General features: G+C 41.7%; 1 protein-coding gene across 6 annotated transcripts in view; it reads right to left on the reverse strand.

Annotated features, from left to right (window-relative positions):
• Nucleotides 1-244: 244 nt before the first annotated feature.
• Nucleotides 245-15,203, reverse strand: part of wnk3 (WNK lysine deficient protein kinase 3) — a 37,910-nt gene continuing 22,951 nt past the window's right edge. The window contains exons 9-25 of one of the 6 annotated variants that reach the window (XM_016673662.1): nucleotides 14,823-14,941; nucleotides 14,537-14,737; nucleotides 10,707-14,030; nucleotides 9,797-9,840; nucleotides 9,453-9,588; nucleotides 8,534-8,650; nucleotides 8,343-8,444; nucleotides 8,212-8,257; nucleotides 7,952-8,104; nucleotides 5,959-7,862; nucleotides 5,548-5,794; nucleotides 2,831-2,916; nucleotides 2,414-2,757; nucleotides 2,068-2,303; nucleotides 1,908-1,979; nucleotides 1,448-1,605; nucleotides 245-996 (exon numbers count right to left, since the gene is read on the reverse strand). In XM_016673662.1, the coding sequence (XP_016529148.1) occupies nucleotides 457-996; nucleotides 1,448-1,605; nucleotides 1,908-1,979; nucleotides 2,068-2,303; nucleotides 2,414-2,757; nucleotides 2,831-2,916; nucleotides 5,548-5,794; nucleotides 5,959-7,862; nucleotides 7,952-8,104; nucleotides 8,212-8,257; nucleotides 8,343-8,444; nucleotides 8,534-8,650; nucleotides 9,453-9,588; nucleotides 9,797-9,840; nucleotides 10,707-14,030; nucleotides 14,537-14,737; nucleotides 14,823-14,941 (7,829 nt within the window). In that variant the 3' untranslated portion in view covers nucleotides 245-456. Of the gene's footprint in view, nucleotides 997-1,447; nucleotides 1,606-1,907; nucleotides 1,980-2,067; nucleotides 2,304-2,413; nucleotides 2,758-2,830; nucleotides 2,917-5,547; nucleotides 5,795-5,958; nucleotides 7,863-7,951; nucleotides 8,108-8,211; nucleotides 8,258-8,342; nucleotides 8,445-8,533; nucleotides 8,651-9,452; nucleotides 9,589-9,796; nucleotides 9,841-10,706; nucleotides 14,031-14,536; nucleotides 14,738-14,822; nucleotides 14,942-15,203 lie in introns of those variants that run through there. The other 5 variants (XM_016673663.1, XM_016673661.1, XM_016673665.1 and 2 more) reach the window with 5 other exon arrangements.

The following is a 15,203-nucleotide window of genomic DNA, read 5'->3' on the forward strand; positions in this document are numbered from 1 at the left end:
AAAATTATTTGTCCTCTCCGTCTCTGCTTTCAGAGGCTCCAGGTCCAGCGGTGTTGGTTTGCAAGTAAAAAGATTATTATTATGATTTTTTTTTTCCATCCAAGGACATCATCATGTGATATGTTCTCAAATATTCAACAAATACTGCAGCCACACTCATAAATGCACCCACCCATACATTAAAGACGTTTACACATCAACATCCAATCATCCGTAACTCCAGCGGCTGAATTTTATATTAATCTGTTATTTTCCTTTTCTTTCACAGGAGTCTCCTTTCCTCATAATGAGAGGAGGCTAAGAACCATGCTGGAATACATGTATTCACTTCACTCACAGGTTACCCACACATATAACACTTAATTATCACTCCAAAATGAATCTGATTTATGTTTCGAATCCCTGGGGTATCACCATCTCTTGGAGCTTCACATTTATTTCTCAAATCTCTTGGTTTCATTTTTGTCCCAAAGGAAGAGTAGAAGTTGGGCTTGTTGGGTGAATTTTGGCACTGGAAGGTAGAGCAGCGGTCGAGCAAGATGAGGAACAGGTAGACGAGGGGGAGGAGCAGGAGCAAAACACACCCCCAATAACTGGGGTGCTGTCAGCGGGTACGGAGGGCCCACCTCCATGCAGCAGCGACGTGCCCGTGGACACCGGGATTTGGATTTGGGAAGGCAGCAGCGGTTGGCTTTGAGGTGTTGGTTGGGGCAGCAGGATGGTGGGCTGCACCTGTGACTGTATGGATGTTTGCATCCGAGGTTGTGGCATTTGCTGGCACATAGGAGACTGCTGATAGGTCATCTGCTGAAGAGGTGGAGGCTGATGGAGGTGTAAACTCTGATGCATCTGCGGTACTTGACCCATGTGTGATTGTGGGGGTGGAGGAGCCGGAGAGGCCAGGGTGGTCAGGGTTCCTCCACCTGCGTAAGGAGAGGAGGCTAAGGGTACCTGGGGGCTCAGTTGGGCTGCTGGAAACCAACCTGGTCGGCCCACCTGCAATTATTATATCAATGAATACTGAGAAAAATTCTTATTATTTTTGCTTCAAGTTGTCAAAAGTGTCCATATCCTTTTATGTATGACACATTTTGCCACATTGCATTTTTGCAAAAGACCAACAGAAGGTAGAAAATCATAAAAGTTGATTGGAACAAAAGGTGTGTCAACAGAGTATTCAGAAAACCGTGTATTAGTTTTCTTCCACATTAGACTTGTGTATTACATTGTACTAATTCTTTAAAAAACACCCCGATAAAATATACCAGAGTTTGTTCTGACAATATGACAAAATGTGAGAAAGTCCACACATTAAACTTCTGTTGCAACTGTAAACAGATAACAAATAACTTTCTAAAACAAAATCATATTCCATATTGATCAAATCTATTCACATAATAATATGAAGCAAAAACCTATCTATGCATTTCATTGTGTTTAGTCATACCTCTGCAGACTGGCTCCAGCCTCCCTGTACCTGCTGGATCTGTTTGATTTGATTCAGAGATGGCTTGATTGGAGCAGCACCTACTGCCTCCTTTGTCCAATTGTCAACAAGCTTGTGCAGTTCATCAGTGAATGTGCTTTTCCTTGATGGGCTGTGATCTGTGGAAAGATGAAATGATTAATGGCATCTTCTACCTACAAGTTGGGTTGCTTTACATTTCTACACTATGTATTTTTTAAGTTTCATGCATGGATTACATGAAAGGACAAACTGAGTGATGGATGACAGAGAATTGAAAAGCGACAGGGAGGTGCATCTTTTAAACAGGGAAAATAAATAAAATCTAGAATAACACAAATTATTACAAAGTTTATTTCTTTTTTCCATTCATAATCAAATCAACATTTTTTCCCCCAGACTCATTAGAAAGTCTAGATAAATCACTAAAATTTGAACCTACCTTTTCTATCAGGCACTGCAGAGCGGAGTCTACCCTGTTCGCCAACCGAAAAACTACTTGACTGCTGAATCCCTGGAAGAGACATAGGAGCAGTTAGGCACGTTCAGGCAACAATGTACTGTTAAAAACATGGGGAAAATGTGCCTCACAGTCGCCTAACCAGAGTGTGGAACTCCATTGTTGTCTATGTGAGAGTGGGGCCGGGAGCGAAGCTTAGCTTTGGCCATCCGGGACCTGCGTGGAGAAACGACAGGCAGCGCAGCAGGAAGAGGAGGAGTTCGGCACAGAGAGGCAGGTAAACTTTGTCTTTGGTCTTTGAGAGAACGAAGCTGTCTGTAGAGCTCTTGAAGTTCTCTGTTCTGCTGGGCTTGAAGGGAAACAACCTCTCTGATGTGCCTACAAAAACAGGTGAAGACATTAAGACAAAAACATGTTCATCTATTTGATACTGAGTAAAAATAAAATAGTAATAAAAAAATTAGCAGGTTGATCTGTTATTGGTTTACTTTTCTCTGAGCTTCTGAAGTTCTCTTCTAAGCCCTTCATCTTCCATCTCACTCTCATCATCATCATCATCATCAGTGCTGCAAAGTGGAGAGTGGCTGTGCCCAAAACCGCGAGAAGGGTGGCCCTTCGATGGGGTGATCTTGCAGTCTTCTTTATCCCATTCTTTTGCATGAGTTTTCCTCCTTTCTCGTCCCAAATCAGGAGACACTGGTGAGCTGTCAGTCTGTCTGTCTTCTTTCTTCGTCACGGTCCGCGTCACAGAGAAACGTCCCACTTTCCTATGAATGCTACTCTGACCCGAAGACAGATCCTTTGGAGGGGAGGTCTGGGGAACTGGATTCACCTAATAACCAAAATAGATATCAGTTCAGAGTAAGAAAACCGTAGAAGCTAAAGTCAGGATGCACGACTCCTACCTGAAATCGGCCTTTGCACAGCTGAGGGGAGCTTAATGGTGTCTCCTTCTTGTGATCTTCAGGTGCCTCACTGCACAAATATCCCTCTGATAAAAAAATAAAAAAATGGGGAAAATAAAAACAAAAAAGGACAGGCAGACACAAAGACAAGGACACAGAATCACAAATCAAAAGTGATGAATACAACAAATCGATGTAAATAAACAAATGACACACAAACACACACACAGATGAGAAACATGAACAAAGTTGAATTATCAACTTGCCAACATTGTAGATTTTCATCTTGTAAAGTCAGTATGTGTTGTGTATCGTATTTAAGAAGCTATGAACATTAACCTGAAAAACAAAATGCAGCTTTTGTAGGCATTTAAGAAAACTGCTGCTAATGTGAAATGCTGTGTACCCAACAAGCCCTCAGTTTCATATCTGTTCTCTCTTTATAATCACAAAAAGTGCAACATCCCATTTAAGATCTGGGCTCAGATAAAGAGTGCCTTGCAAAAGTATTCTGACTTTTTCAGATTCTGTCACAGAACAAAAACAAAAACAAAACTTCCATTTATTTTATTGCCATTTACTCTGATAAATGAACACAAATAAGTGAATAAAATTGTAAAATTGAAGTAATATGACAAGTTTAAAAAAAAAAACTTTTTACAAATAAATATAAAAAATGTCTACCAGCTTTGCACATTTAGAGACAAAAATGTTCCTGCCAATTTGGCAGTTTGATTAGCTGTTCCCATCAACTCTGATAGGGTCTGTCAACAAAAAACTTTCCCACAGAATGATGCTGCCACCATTTTTTTAAAACAATGGGCTTCTTCTTCTTGTGTTAGTCTATTCCAATAAAATACAAAGAAGATTGTAAAAAAGTATTAATATTTTTGCCAGGCACTGTATATAGTAAATGTGTTGGGTACTTAAGTTAGCATTACAGCAAAGTGTAGACATGGATAACAATCACAGTATTTAAATTAAACATTAAAAGAGTTACAAACACAAACAAGCAAAAAAAAAAAAAAAAAAAATTAATTAATTAATTAAAATAAATTAAACAAAATGCTGAAGTTTGTTACAAGTGTTACTTACAGATAACGGTCCATTATTAGTCACTGGTGTGGAACATAACAAAGGTGCTCATGCATGTGCTCTTGTAGGAGAGGTTCTAAGCTACTACTAAACAAGTAACATATAAAAACAGAAACATGCAAGATGGATGGAGCATGTTAACAAAATGATGGAGCTTTGATATATGGAAACCCTACCATTACAATCCCTGCAGTAACTGTGAGGCCTACACATTCTATGTATAACCCTGTTTCCATAAATAGATACTGCGTAAAATGTAAATTAAAACAAAATGCACAACTCTTAAAATCAGGAAGCCCTGTAATTTATCATATTATTGTTTTTTTAAATGATAAAAAATAAAAAGCTGATTCTGGAAAATATCAGTGTTCACATTAACTTGCTCCACTGTTCTGGGTCCTGGTTTCTTCATCTCAGAATGACATTAATTTAGTGTAAGATAAGTCTGGATGCTGGTAGGTCAGTTTAGGATCATTTCGTCTGTACTACACAGCTAAGCTAATATAATTAGTCTATAGAACGCTTAGATATGTATTGATTAAATTAAGCTACTGAAACATTTGTGTTTCTCGGTTCTTCTGGAGCTCATTTTAGATTTTCTAGCATTGCTTGCATTATATTGTAGTTCTGCATAGGGGATTGTAACCATGATCAGTTTCAAACCATTTCCTGCATAAAACGTTCACTTTGGTTTACATGAAGCTTTAACTATGCAAGACACTGAAGTTGAGGCAATAACTAAAATCTGGATACTTGTCTTACAGTCTCACTTATCCCATAAAGAAAGTGCACACTGATTCTAAATAGAAGCTAATCACATATTAAGTGACTTGCAAAAGTAGTCAGACTGTTTTATTGGAATTTTGCTAAGTAGCTCATATTTGAGTGGTGAAAGAAAAAGGATGTAAGGGTTTTGTTTTAATAAGAAAAACTCATAACAAAAACTAAAAGTATTGTGTAATTTTGCTTTAGGTCCCTAAGTTAATATTTAAGATTTTATTAAGTCTGGAAGTCTGCTGGAGGATCTTTCGACCAACTTTTCTGAGTAAGGTAAGCTTAGCTGGTTCGTATCGTATCTGCGTAATGACATGATGCGCTGTCTATTCTGAGTCAGAAGGTGAGGTGGATGCTGGTGGTGCCCGGGGGCTTGGGGCAATGAAGCAGAGTGTCATTTGAAAAGACACGTCCTGGGAACAAGTCACAGCTGGGCTTAGCTCCAGAGCTCATCTGGACTTGGAGAGCATCAGAAGTCTGATGTCAACCTCCTCCTAAAACCATCTCTACACTCCACTGTTCTTTCCTCAGAGTGCCTCATGCAAAAAGAAAGATTTTTAAGAAAATGAAATATAGAGTGAAAAAAATCGGAACATAAAAAATGCAAACAATAAAGTATGTAGTGATGTCAACACTGAAATTACATGGGAACTATATATGAAAGAAGGGAACTGACAAATTTACCTTTACACATAAACATGTTACCATAAATTTTTATTAATTCTTTAAGGTTAAGAATTTTTTATTTTTGCTAAGTTAAAATTAGTACTAGACGTTAGATCTAGTTCCATGCCCCAACACCCCATTCTCCCTTTGTCGTGCTCTCTCGCTCCCTAAAAGGACGCTACCTTGTGGGACTCTGGGCTTCTTGAACAAGCTGGCGGAGTGGCGCAGTTTGCATGCCCAGTTTTTGAATTTTCGAGTCCAGGATTTCTTGCTAACCGGATTTCTGATACTAGGACATGTCAGGTTTAGGCCAAAATATCCACCTCCTGCATTGTGCTGCTGCTGTCCATGCTGGAGGGAGATCGGTTGCTGACTGAAAGGCCATGAAGAATCTCCGACGACACTGGTGTCAGAGTGTGGGTGTACAGCCTAGAACAGTTAGGACAATTAAGACTGGCAGCATGAATGGGAGACTTAAAAGATGGAGAGATACTTAAACATTTACAAGTAATCACAGACATTTAAAGAGGAGTTACATTTACACTGTGAATTGTAAACAGCTAATTCAAACATTATTTTCGGTATTTACTTACAGGTACAGTTGGTTCTCCTGATACAAGTAAGTGCTGGGATCCAGCAGTACCATCCTTACTGGGAGCACAGAAAGAAATGGGCTTGGTGGATGAGGCAGAGGGGACAGAGGGGATGGGTTGCTGCTCTACGGGTTCAGACAGAACAAGGTTTCCAACTTCTGATAAAGCTTCATATTCCCCTCTACCTCTCTCTGGATCAGGAGAGGTAGAAGAGGAACGGGGAGTGGTGGAGGAGGTAGTTGAGGATGGGGTGTGGGGGGAGGTGTCTGAGGAAGTGGCCAGTGGGTGAAAAGACAAATGTTGGAGTGCCTGGGGCTCAGACGATTCATCGCCTCCTGCTGACATAGAGGCAGCTGATGTAGGAATAGAGCCAGCTCCAGGTACCGTTCCCCCGCCGCTGTACTCCTGATACAATAAGTTCCTCAACTTTTCATCCAAAGTCTTAATACGGTTATCAACGAATTCAATTTTCGGGGGACCTTCACTATCTGACTCAGCCACGGAGGACGGCTGACCAGGGGATGGTGTCATTGTTAGGGAAAGGCTGGGTAGCTGGGGTTCAGCCGAGGCGAGGTGGAGCGGAGGCAGAGAGGAATCAGACGAAGGGTGAAGCGGGGCAGAAAAGCTGCCTGTGTCCTCCGTAATGCTCGTCTCTCCTGTAGAGACCTCTGATTCAGACATCTGTAAAGAGGACTGCGTCTGACTTGCAAACTGCAGGTGCTTCTGAGATGACTCTGTGGTTTTATTCCCGTTGTGTTGCTGCTCAGAGTGTTGAAGCAGTGTCTGTGGCTGCACAGGCTCAGCAGGCACTTGGCTCGGTTGTGAAATCTGATGTGGTAAAGGGGTAACATTTAGCTGTGCCTGCTGTTGGAGAAACTGTTGAGTTATGGATGTGGGCAACATTTGACCTTGAGCTGCTACACCTACAAAGAGTTGGTGCTGTTGTTGCTGCAGCTGAGGTTGCAACATTTGCTTTTGCTGCATCATCTGTTGCAAGACCACCTGTTGATGCTGTGGCTCCTGCTGCTGGGGGACTATAAGTTCTGCCGGAGGTGTCAGAACTTGCTGTGGTAGCTGCTGAAACAGAGACTCCTGAATCATTTGTCCAGCATATTGCAACGGTTGCTGTTGTGGTGGCTGGGTTTGCTGTAGGGGCAATGGTTGCAGAATCTGTAGTGACTGTGCAGATGGTTGCAGCAACTGTCTTTGAATTGACTGAGGCAACACCAATGTCTCAGGAAGTTGTTGTTGAAAAGCTGTATGCCTTTGCAGCAGTTGTGGTTCCTGCAGCAGTGGCTGCTCTTGCTGCAGCAAACTTTGATCTGGGTTTTCATGGCACTGCGATAGCTGTTGTTTTGGTGTTAACTGCTGTATCTGTTGTTCAAGCTGCAGTGCTAACAGCTGTGGCTGTGTTGTTGCTTGTTGCTGTGATGCAGGCTGTACCTGCATCTGTGATTGCAGTGGCACTGTGGTGGCCATTTGGGAAAATGTCTGCTGCTCCTCAATGGGAAGCTGACTTACTGCAGCCACAGGAGTGGAATTAAAAGAGGTTGAAGACTTTTCAACTGCTGATAGCCTTGATGCATCTTCTAAACTTTGACCTAGAGTGGAGCAAACACTGGTGACTGCAGGGGTTAGGTTACCGGAAACTATGGTGTTGGTTGGGGAAGACATAAGAGCAGGAGTTGGTTTTGCTGTAGTTGAAAGAGAACTGGGAATCTGGTCAACTGAAGGGGCATTGACCGGAGCAGAGGCTTGTCCAGAGATGGTTTCAAAGGCCATAGTGTCAGCTACAGAGGCTGAGCCAGTGACAGCAGAGGCTGGAGATGAGGCAGAGGAGAGGGTGTTGTGGGGGGAAGAAACCTTTTCAGTATAGGATTCAAGAGTCTGGGATGCATATTTGTCTAAATTAAGTGGAAAAAACACAGTTAGTTTTTGTTACTCTCTCAGTCGTAATAATAAGCCACAACATTAACACCTAATTTGGTCTCACCTTCATCCTTTTGAGGAGACTGTGGGATTTTAGTCTCAGCAGTTGGTGGTGGTGTGACTGCACCCTGGCTAGACAAGGAGTCTCTGTGACGAATGGTCTGGTTGATAAAGAAGCGCCAGCGTCCCACTGGGGATGACTGGGGGACTGACTCACCTACTAAACCATAAGGATAGTTTATTAGTCGTGAAAATTATTTCTTTTCTCTCTCTCTTATTTCGTCAATTAGGAAGTAAAGAAAATAAATAAACTAAAACACTTACCAGAGGTGGAGTGAGTGCTCACTTGCAACTGGTCAGTTGATCCAGTCTGGTAGAGAAAACAGTCAAATTTGTTATCATTCGTTTAACAGGCAAACAGCAGTGGCCAAATTGTTGGTTCAAGATAAACATACCTGTGTATGTGTCTGAAGAATTTCTTGGGCTTTTTTCACAATCGTTTTAAGCTCCTCCACAAATTTCCCTTTCTCTAAATCTAGGACAAAGTCTTCCTCTACCTGAAATATACAACCAGACCGCAGTTATGAAACTATGTAAATGATGTTAAGTATGAGTATTGACATTATCAAAACATTAGAAGCTTTACCATGTAATCTGCAATATCTTCAGGAGCATCTCCTTCAATATCAAATTTGAATGTCACCATTTTGTTACTATGAGTCTCTAACTGACACTCTACCAAATTGTCTCCTTTCCCAGACACCTGTGGATATTATAAAAAACAATTATTAATATACCAGTTAATCAAGAACTTTTCTCTCTTTTTTTGTCTTACTTTATGCTTATTGAATGTTTCTTTTTTTTTTTTTATATGAACATACAATACACAGAACAAAAAACAGACTGTCGACAAAGAACTTTACTCTCTTATAGACGTTTTTGTTTTATTGTCACACTTTATCGTTTCCGATCGACAAGCAAATTTTAATGTCGGACAATACTGTACAGAATTTTTTGCACAGGACATCAAATGTTACCCAAGACTTTGACTAGACCACTTTTTAAATCTTCATTTTGTTAGCTTTTAGATTTGGTCATTGGTGAACCTGGCAGTGCATCATTTTTGAAATACATAGCCTGAACATTCTCCTTCAGAATTTTATGCTCGACAGCAGAAGTCATGGTTCCATCACTTATAGCATCACTTATGGCAATTCAGTCAAGGCCTGAAGCAGCAAAGCAGCCCCAGACCACCATACTATCATGATGATCAGGGGAAGCTTAGACTATGTTTTTTCTTCTGTCAAATGAAACGGGATGAACAACTTTTTAATTTTTTCTTGTTAAGCCACAGGAAATTTCCCCAAAAAGTCTTGGGGATTGAGATGTTCTTTGTTCCTTAAGGATTAAGATGAAAGGGGCATTTTTCTCTGGAATGGTTTTTGACTTCAAGCTGTTCTATGTTAAAAAATGTATGATTATCTGAAACACTGAAATGTGACCAAGAATTGGTAAAGGTACTTAATAGTAATTAATGTCATGAACATGTTGTTTAGGTCTTTCACCTGGAGCATGCTCAGTTGAAACTGATGTGAACCTTTCTCAGGTTTCTGAGAGGAAGCCTTTTTCTGAGATTTTGACTTCTCAGATTTTCCATTTCCCAAATTGTGCTGAATGTCTTCTCCATTTACTGAAACAGACCTGTGGTTAACAGATGGGATGTTAAATATCAAATATCAAATAATGAAGCATTTTTTTTAATTTTCACATACATGTAAGACAAAGATGAGCCAGATTGAAAAAGAAGAAATATTAAAAAAGTCAATGCTGAGTATAGTATTTCAAAAAAGGGAGCATTAAAGGCTAAACATATGTTTAGCTGAAAAAATTATTTTATGAGAAAACATACCCTGTTGAAGAATGACATTCTGCACTTGCCAGGTATGGCCCATCCTGCAGAGTATTCATAGACACACAATGCATAAAAAAACAAACAATACACACACAAATATCACCATACACCATATCATCACCATATACGTTGAAAATCAAGCAATATTTGGAGTATGAATAATATAACACTGAATTCAACCCTCCTCAAATGTATGGAAACCTCTGAAGTGTATGAACATTATTTCAAATATATAAAAAGATGTTGTTTCCACCAACTTAAAGCTGCATGAAGTTAGTGTGAAAGTTAAGGATGACACCACTTGTGTACTGGACTAAAAAAAACCTTCATATATAACTAACCATCATTACTACAAAGCAATTAATAAAAAAAAAGACAAAAAAATGTTCTTTAATGATACCTTACATGAGTTTTTTTTGTTCTAATGCCAGAAAAAAAAACATCCCAAGAGAAAATCCAATTTATGACGCTGTAAACAATGAAACCTGAGATCAGGATGTTGGGCTAATGTTGTGCTATGGAGCAAATTCAGTTTTAAAAGCTAATTTTAGTCAACTTTAAAGGACTATGCTTAAAACCAGGTGAAATTAATAGCAGAGACCTAACATCTTTCCATAGACTCTCTCACTAACAGATTTCACTAAAACATATCAAAAGAACAATATTAAGACTAGTATATTCATGTCAGGCATTCTGCAACAAATTACATACAGCTTCCCCATAATAGTGTAATAACAAGTCTGACCTGCACCATAAAATGCTACACTTTGTTCTCCAGGAATCAGAATATGTTAGTATAAACTGAAGAGGTAAAATCAATGACTGTTTTAAATAGTGCATTTAGTAAGAAGCTTTAATCATTTGATGAGCATGTCGGTAAATTATTTCTGTTTCATATTTCATGTACCTGAGCGATGCCCAGCAGGGAAATGTCACAGTCTTGCAGCGAGGCTTGGGAGGGTTGGGGAGCATTAGAGTCAAGCAATCGTTGTGCAGAGGCAGGCTGAGGAGAGGTAGGTACAAAGCTGGCCTGCCCTAGTAAAGGTACTTGGGCCTGTTGCGAAGATGTAGAAAGCTCTGCAGCAGGGACAGGTTGTTGGGGAAGTGCAGATGGTAGTGTTGTGGAGGGACATGAAGGGCTCAGGGGCAGTTGTTGCGCATCAGACATAGCTTTAAGCAAAAGAGATTCTTCAGAATCTGGTGTCTTGTGGTCTGTCTGAGTGTGAGAGTGAGTCTGTGTTTGAACCAGTGTCTGTGTTTGAGAGTGTGTCTGGGCCTGAATGCAGGTTTGTGTATGTGTGTGGGCTGGGAGAAGCTGCTTGGCATGATGCTGCGGAGATGAAGGGCTCCCTGTCACAAAGTGACTATACAGAGGGGGAGTCTTAGTGGGTGACTGAGGCACAGAAACATTACTGGGTCCTGACTGTGCAGAGGACTGTATCAACACATGTGAAGGGCACTGAGAAGGAAGCTGACTTTTGTCATGTGCTGTCAAGGTTTGTTGTGGAAGTGATGGCTGCTGGTTGAGAGTTTGGATGGGCTGTGCTGGTAACTGAAGCGGTGCAGTAGAATTTCCTGGGGGTTGATGGACTGGAGAGAGATTTTTGTTTTGTTGCTGAGGCTGCTCAGCAGGCTGAGGCATAAATGGCTTGGAGGTGGGCTGAATGATGGGAGAGTCTGCAGAGCTTCCAATTAACGCTTGGTGGACTGCAGCAACTGGATATAGTGCTGCTTGTCCTGGAACTATTCCTTGTCCAGTTTGCACTGGAGGAGGAGCAACATGAATGCCAACAGGGTCAGCCGACTGAGCGAGACTCTCGGTTGTTGTTACAGCACTCTCAGCCGAGCCCGGAGACAGAATCATCTGCTGATACTGCATTACTGGTTGCTGATGCACCTGCTGATGTTGTGAAGCATGAGTCATATTGTGCTGCGCAGATGGTATGTCTTGGTGGGGAGGTTGTGAGACAAACTGTGGGGTCATTAGGCCAGGGTGAGAAAGCAGCTGACAAGGCGGTTGGCCTTGAGTTTCTTGCTGGAGTTTGGGCTGGACGGGACTCTTCTTTAGAGCACCTTGCTGAACGTAAGTCTCTTGCTGTACTGGACTTGGAAGAGAAGCAACTTCAGGTGGAAGTTGGGCAGTGGTTTGGTTTTGTTGGCCCATCATCTGAATATTGATGTTTGGGACTTTGCCATGTGCAGGCTGGAGCTGTAGAATAGTTGTATGTTGAGGCTGAGTCTGGATAAATGACTGAGCAGTTACCTGAGCCTGAGTAGGAGTTACAGGTCCAGGATAACTAGCCTGTAAGGGAATTTGCTGTGCCTGCAAGACTTGCGTTTGTCCTTGGATCACAGCTGTTGGGGCAGGTACACTGACCACAGTTGTAGTTTGAGAGGCTTGGGGCACAGACTGGACTAAAAACTGGGTTGGAATCTGGTTGTGGGGGTGAAATGGACTTTGTCCTTGCTGTCCTAAGAAAACAGGAGCTGTCTGGATAGGAATGGGGGTAGTCTGTATGGTCACTGGGACATGTACTTGAGAGATTACGTCAGTTTGGTCTTGTAGTCCTTCAATGGTCACAGGCACACCAACTGTTCGATGGGTTTCTGTGGAGGTGTGGTGCTGTGGCTGAGCAACAAAAGCTTGCTGCTGAATAAGTGCTAGCTGCTGCTGTTGCTCTATAGTGTCTTGCTTAGCTGACTGCTGCGCAGACTGAAGAATGGTAAGTTGGGGGTTACACATCGGTTGCATGTTAGCAGATTGTGGCACAATCTGCATCTCACTGCTGCTTTGAGGTGCAGGCAGAGGTTCTTGTTTGTCAGCTTGATGCAGATGCTGAACGATGGCAGCTTGTTGCTGCTGCTGTTTTTCTTGATTTTGATGCTTCATTTGAGCCTGCTGCTGCAAAAATTCAGCACTTTGTCTATCTGAGGGGAGATTTTGAAGTTGTTTTTCAAGCTGCTGTTGCAACAGAGCTTGCTGCTGAAGATGCTCCAGGTTTTGTTCAAGCTGTACTTGTTGCAGTTCTTGCTGTTGCAGCTGAGCTGCCTGTTGTAACTGGGACTGCTTTAAAATTAACTGCTTTTGCAAGTGTTGCTGGATTAATGCTTGTTGCTGTTCTATCTGTTGGAATATGGTTTGCTGTTGTACTTGTTCACATTTCTGCTGTGTTTGCTGAGGTTGTTGCTGCAGTGTAGTATTTTGCTGCTGTTGTCCACTTTGTTCTTGTGTTTCTGCTTCAGTTTGAGTTATTTCTTCCTGCTGCTGCCCTGTTTGCTCAAATAACTGTTGAATCTGCTGTTGTTGTGAAGGTATCTGTGGTTGTTGTTGCACTTGTGCTTGTGTAGGTTGTCCTTGATGCAGAAGACTTTGCTGTTGCTGTTCATATTTCTGATATAGAGAAGCTTGCTGCTGATCCATGATTTGTTTGTGTTGCAGTGCTTTCTGTTGCAGCTGCGTCTGGTGCTCCTGTTGTTGAAGCAGAGTCATTTGTTGCTGCTGATCCAGCGTCTGGACATACAATGGGTGTCGTTCAAGGAGCAACAGGTGTTGCTGCTGAAGTAGCTGTTGCTGCTGTTGTAAAAGAGATTGCTGTTGCTGAAGCTGTTGCTGTAGTTGTGATTGTCTGGCTGTCTGCTCGCATGTTTCTCCTGCTGGTTGCAGTTTATAAGCCTGAGGTTGTTCCCCTGGCCGAGGCACTGACAGTGCTTGAGGCTCCATGCTTGTTTGTGTGGTCCTCACTTGCTGATGAGGACTTGACTGGACATTTTGGACAGGTTGCTGTACAAAAATCTCCTGCTCTGGCTCGCGGTGATGCTTTTGGATAGTTGCAGCTGGAAGGCTATGATGCTGCTTTTCTGGAGGCAGCTGACTTGCATTAATCTGTTGATGTTCAACTGATGTGGGTTGTTGTGGTTGCTGCTGATGGGTGGAGGTCTGGGAAACCATGTCTGGCTGTGGTGTAATAATGCACTGCTGTGGAATAACAAAACACTGTGTTTGCTGGGGAGTGGAGTGGGGAATAATGTCAGTCTGCTGCCTGGGAGAAGCGGGTAGCTGAGTGAGGAGCATAGCGGTCCCTGCAATTCCAGCGGGGTCACTGACAGACATAGGTGTGGAGAAAACACCAACGGGAGCTTGGGGAGAAACAGGAGGTATGTTTGACTGTGAGGGAGCCACGGATCCATGAGCAGTGACCGGTTGGAATGCATCTGATGGAAATGTTTGTGACTACTCAGCGATAATGAAAGAACAAGGATTTGAGTTGAATGCAGGAAAGGGTGAGGGGAGAAAGCAGTACAAAAACTAGATTAGGAATAAGCTTTGACAAGGAAAATAAACAAACACACTTAACTTCAGAGAACAGTGCTTCCCACAGTATTTTATACTGGATAAGGAGCTTAGATCATAAACTGAAATTGCACTTTGGGGAGATAAAGCATGAGTTTATAGATGCATTTTTTAATCACAAGGATGTAAATTTGCTGAATTTCTAGCATCTCACTATCTCTAATCACTGACATCCTGTGGGAAGCACTGTTTATTCTCGTAAAAGACAGCCAATCTCAGAGTTATGATTCCATTAGGGTTGTTATTTAATATTTAATAGCTATTTGAAAAGAACCCAACTGAATGGAGCAGTGTGATCATTTTACATACATTATCAGGAATGTTAAGATTACGTCCCTTTGTGAATATTAATTTTATTTATATAGATATATTATCATCTTTTTCACCTGAAGATATTGTTGCGGTACACTCGGGGATACCTGTGGAACAACAGGACTGGGTTGAAGAAATGTCTGGCCAACAGATCCCCCTTCAGTCTTGGGAATGCACACGTTAGACATACTAACGCCCTGAACAAGAGGCAGATTTGGAACACTCCCAGTCTCGTCAGTGCAGAGTATTTGAGTTTCAGCCGATGCGCCAGTGATCTGTGTCACAAGAATATGTGTAAGGACCGATTGTTTCAGAACAGGTTTCCATCATTGTTGTTAGTAGGTTTAAATATAGACCTACAGATAGCAATGGTTGAGGAGTTATCTGGGAGTGGGAATAAGGTTCCCCCTGCAGAGAGAGTGCCAAGCTCTGTCCACTTGCATACGACTCACAGCTGGCAGACCCAACACTTTCAATTTCTGAGTAAAAAAATAAATGTTCAACAAAGCCATAAAATTCACACATTACATTTAGAAATTTGACAACAGATGCAGTGCCTTGCAGAAGTATTTATATTCTGAAGTTTTTCAAATTTTGACACTTTCATCCACAAAGCTCAGTGGAATTGGAAGGAAAAGGACATATAGTTTTCAAGGCTTTTTACAAATAAAATGGTAGAAATCAGGTATGTAGATGGATTTGGTACCTGAAATCTGTTTGCACCACCCTTTTCTACAATCA

This window comes from Poecilia formosa, unplaced genomic scaffold (assembly GCF_000485575.1).
Source record: "Poecilia formosa unplaced genomic scaffold, Poecilia_formosa-5.1.2 Scaffold80, whole genome shotgun sequence".
In the NCBI taxonomy this organism is placed as follows: domain Eukaryota; kingdom Metazoa; phylum Chordata; class Actinopteri; order Cyprinodontiformes; family Poeciliidae; genus Poecilia; species Poecilia formosa.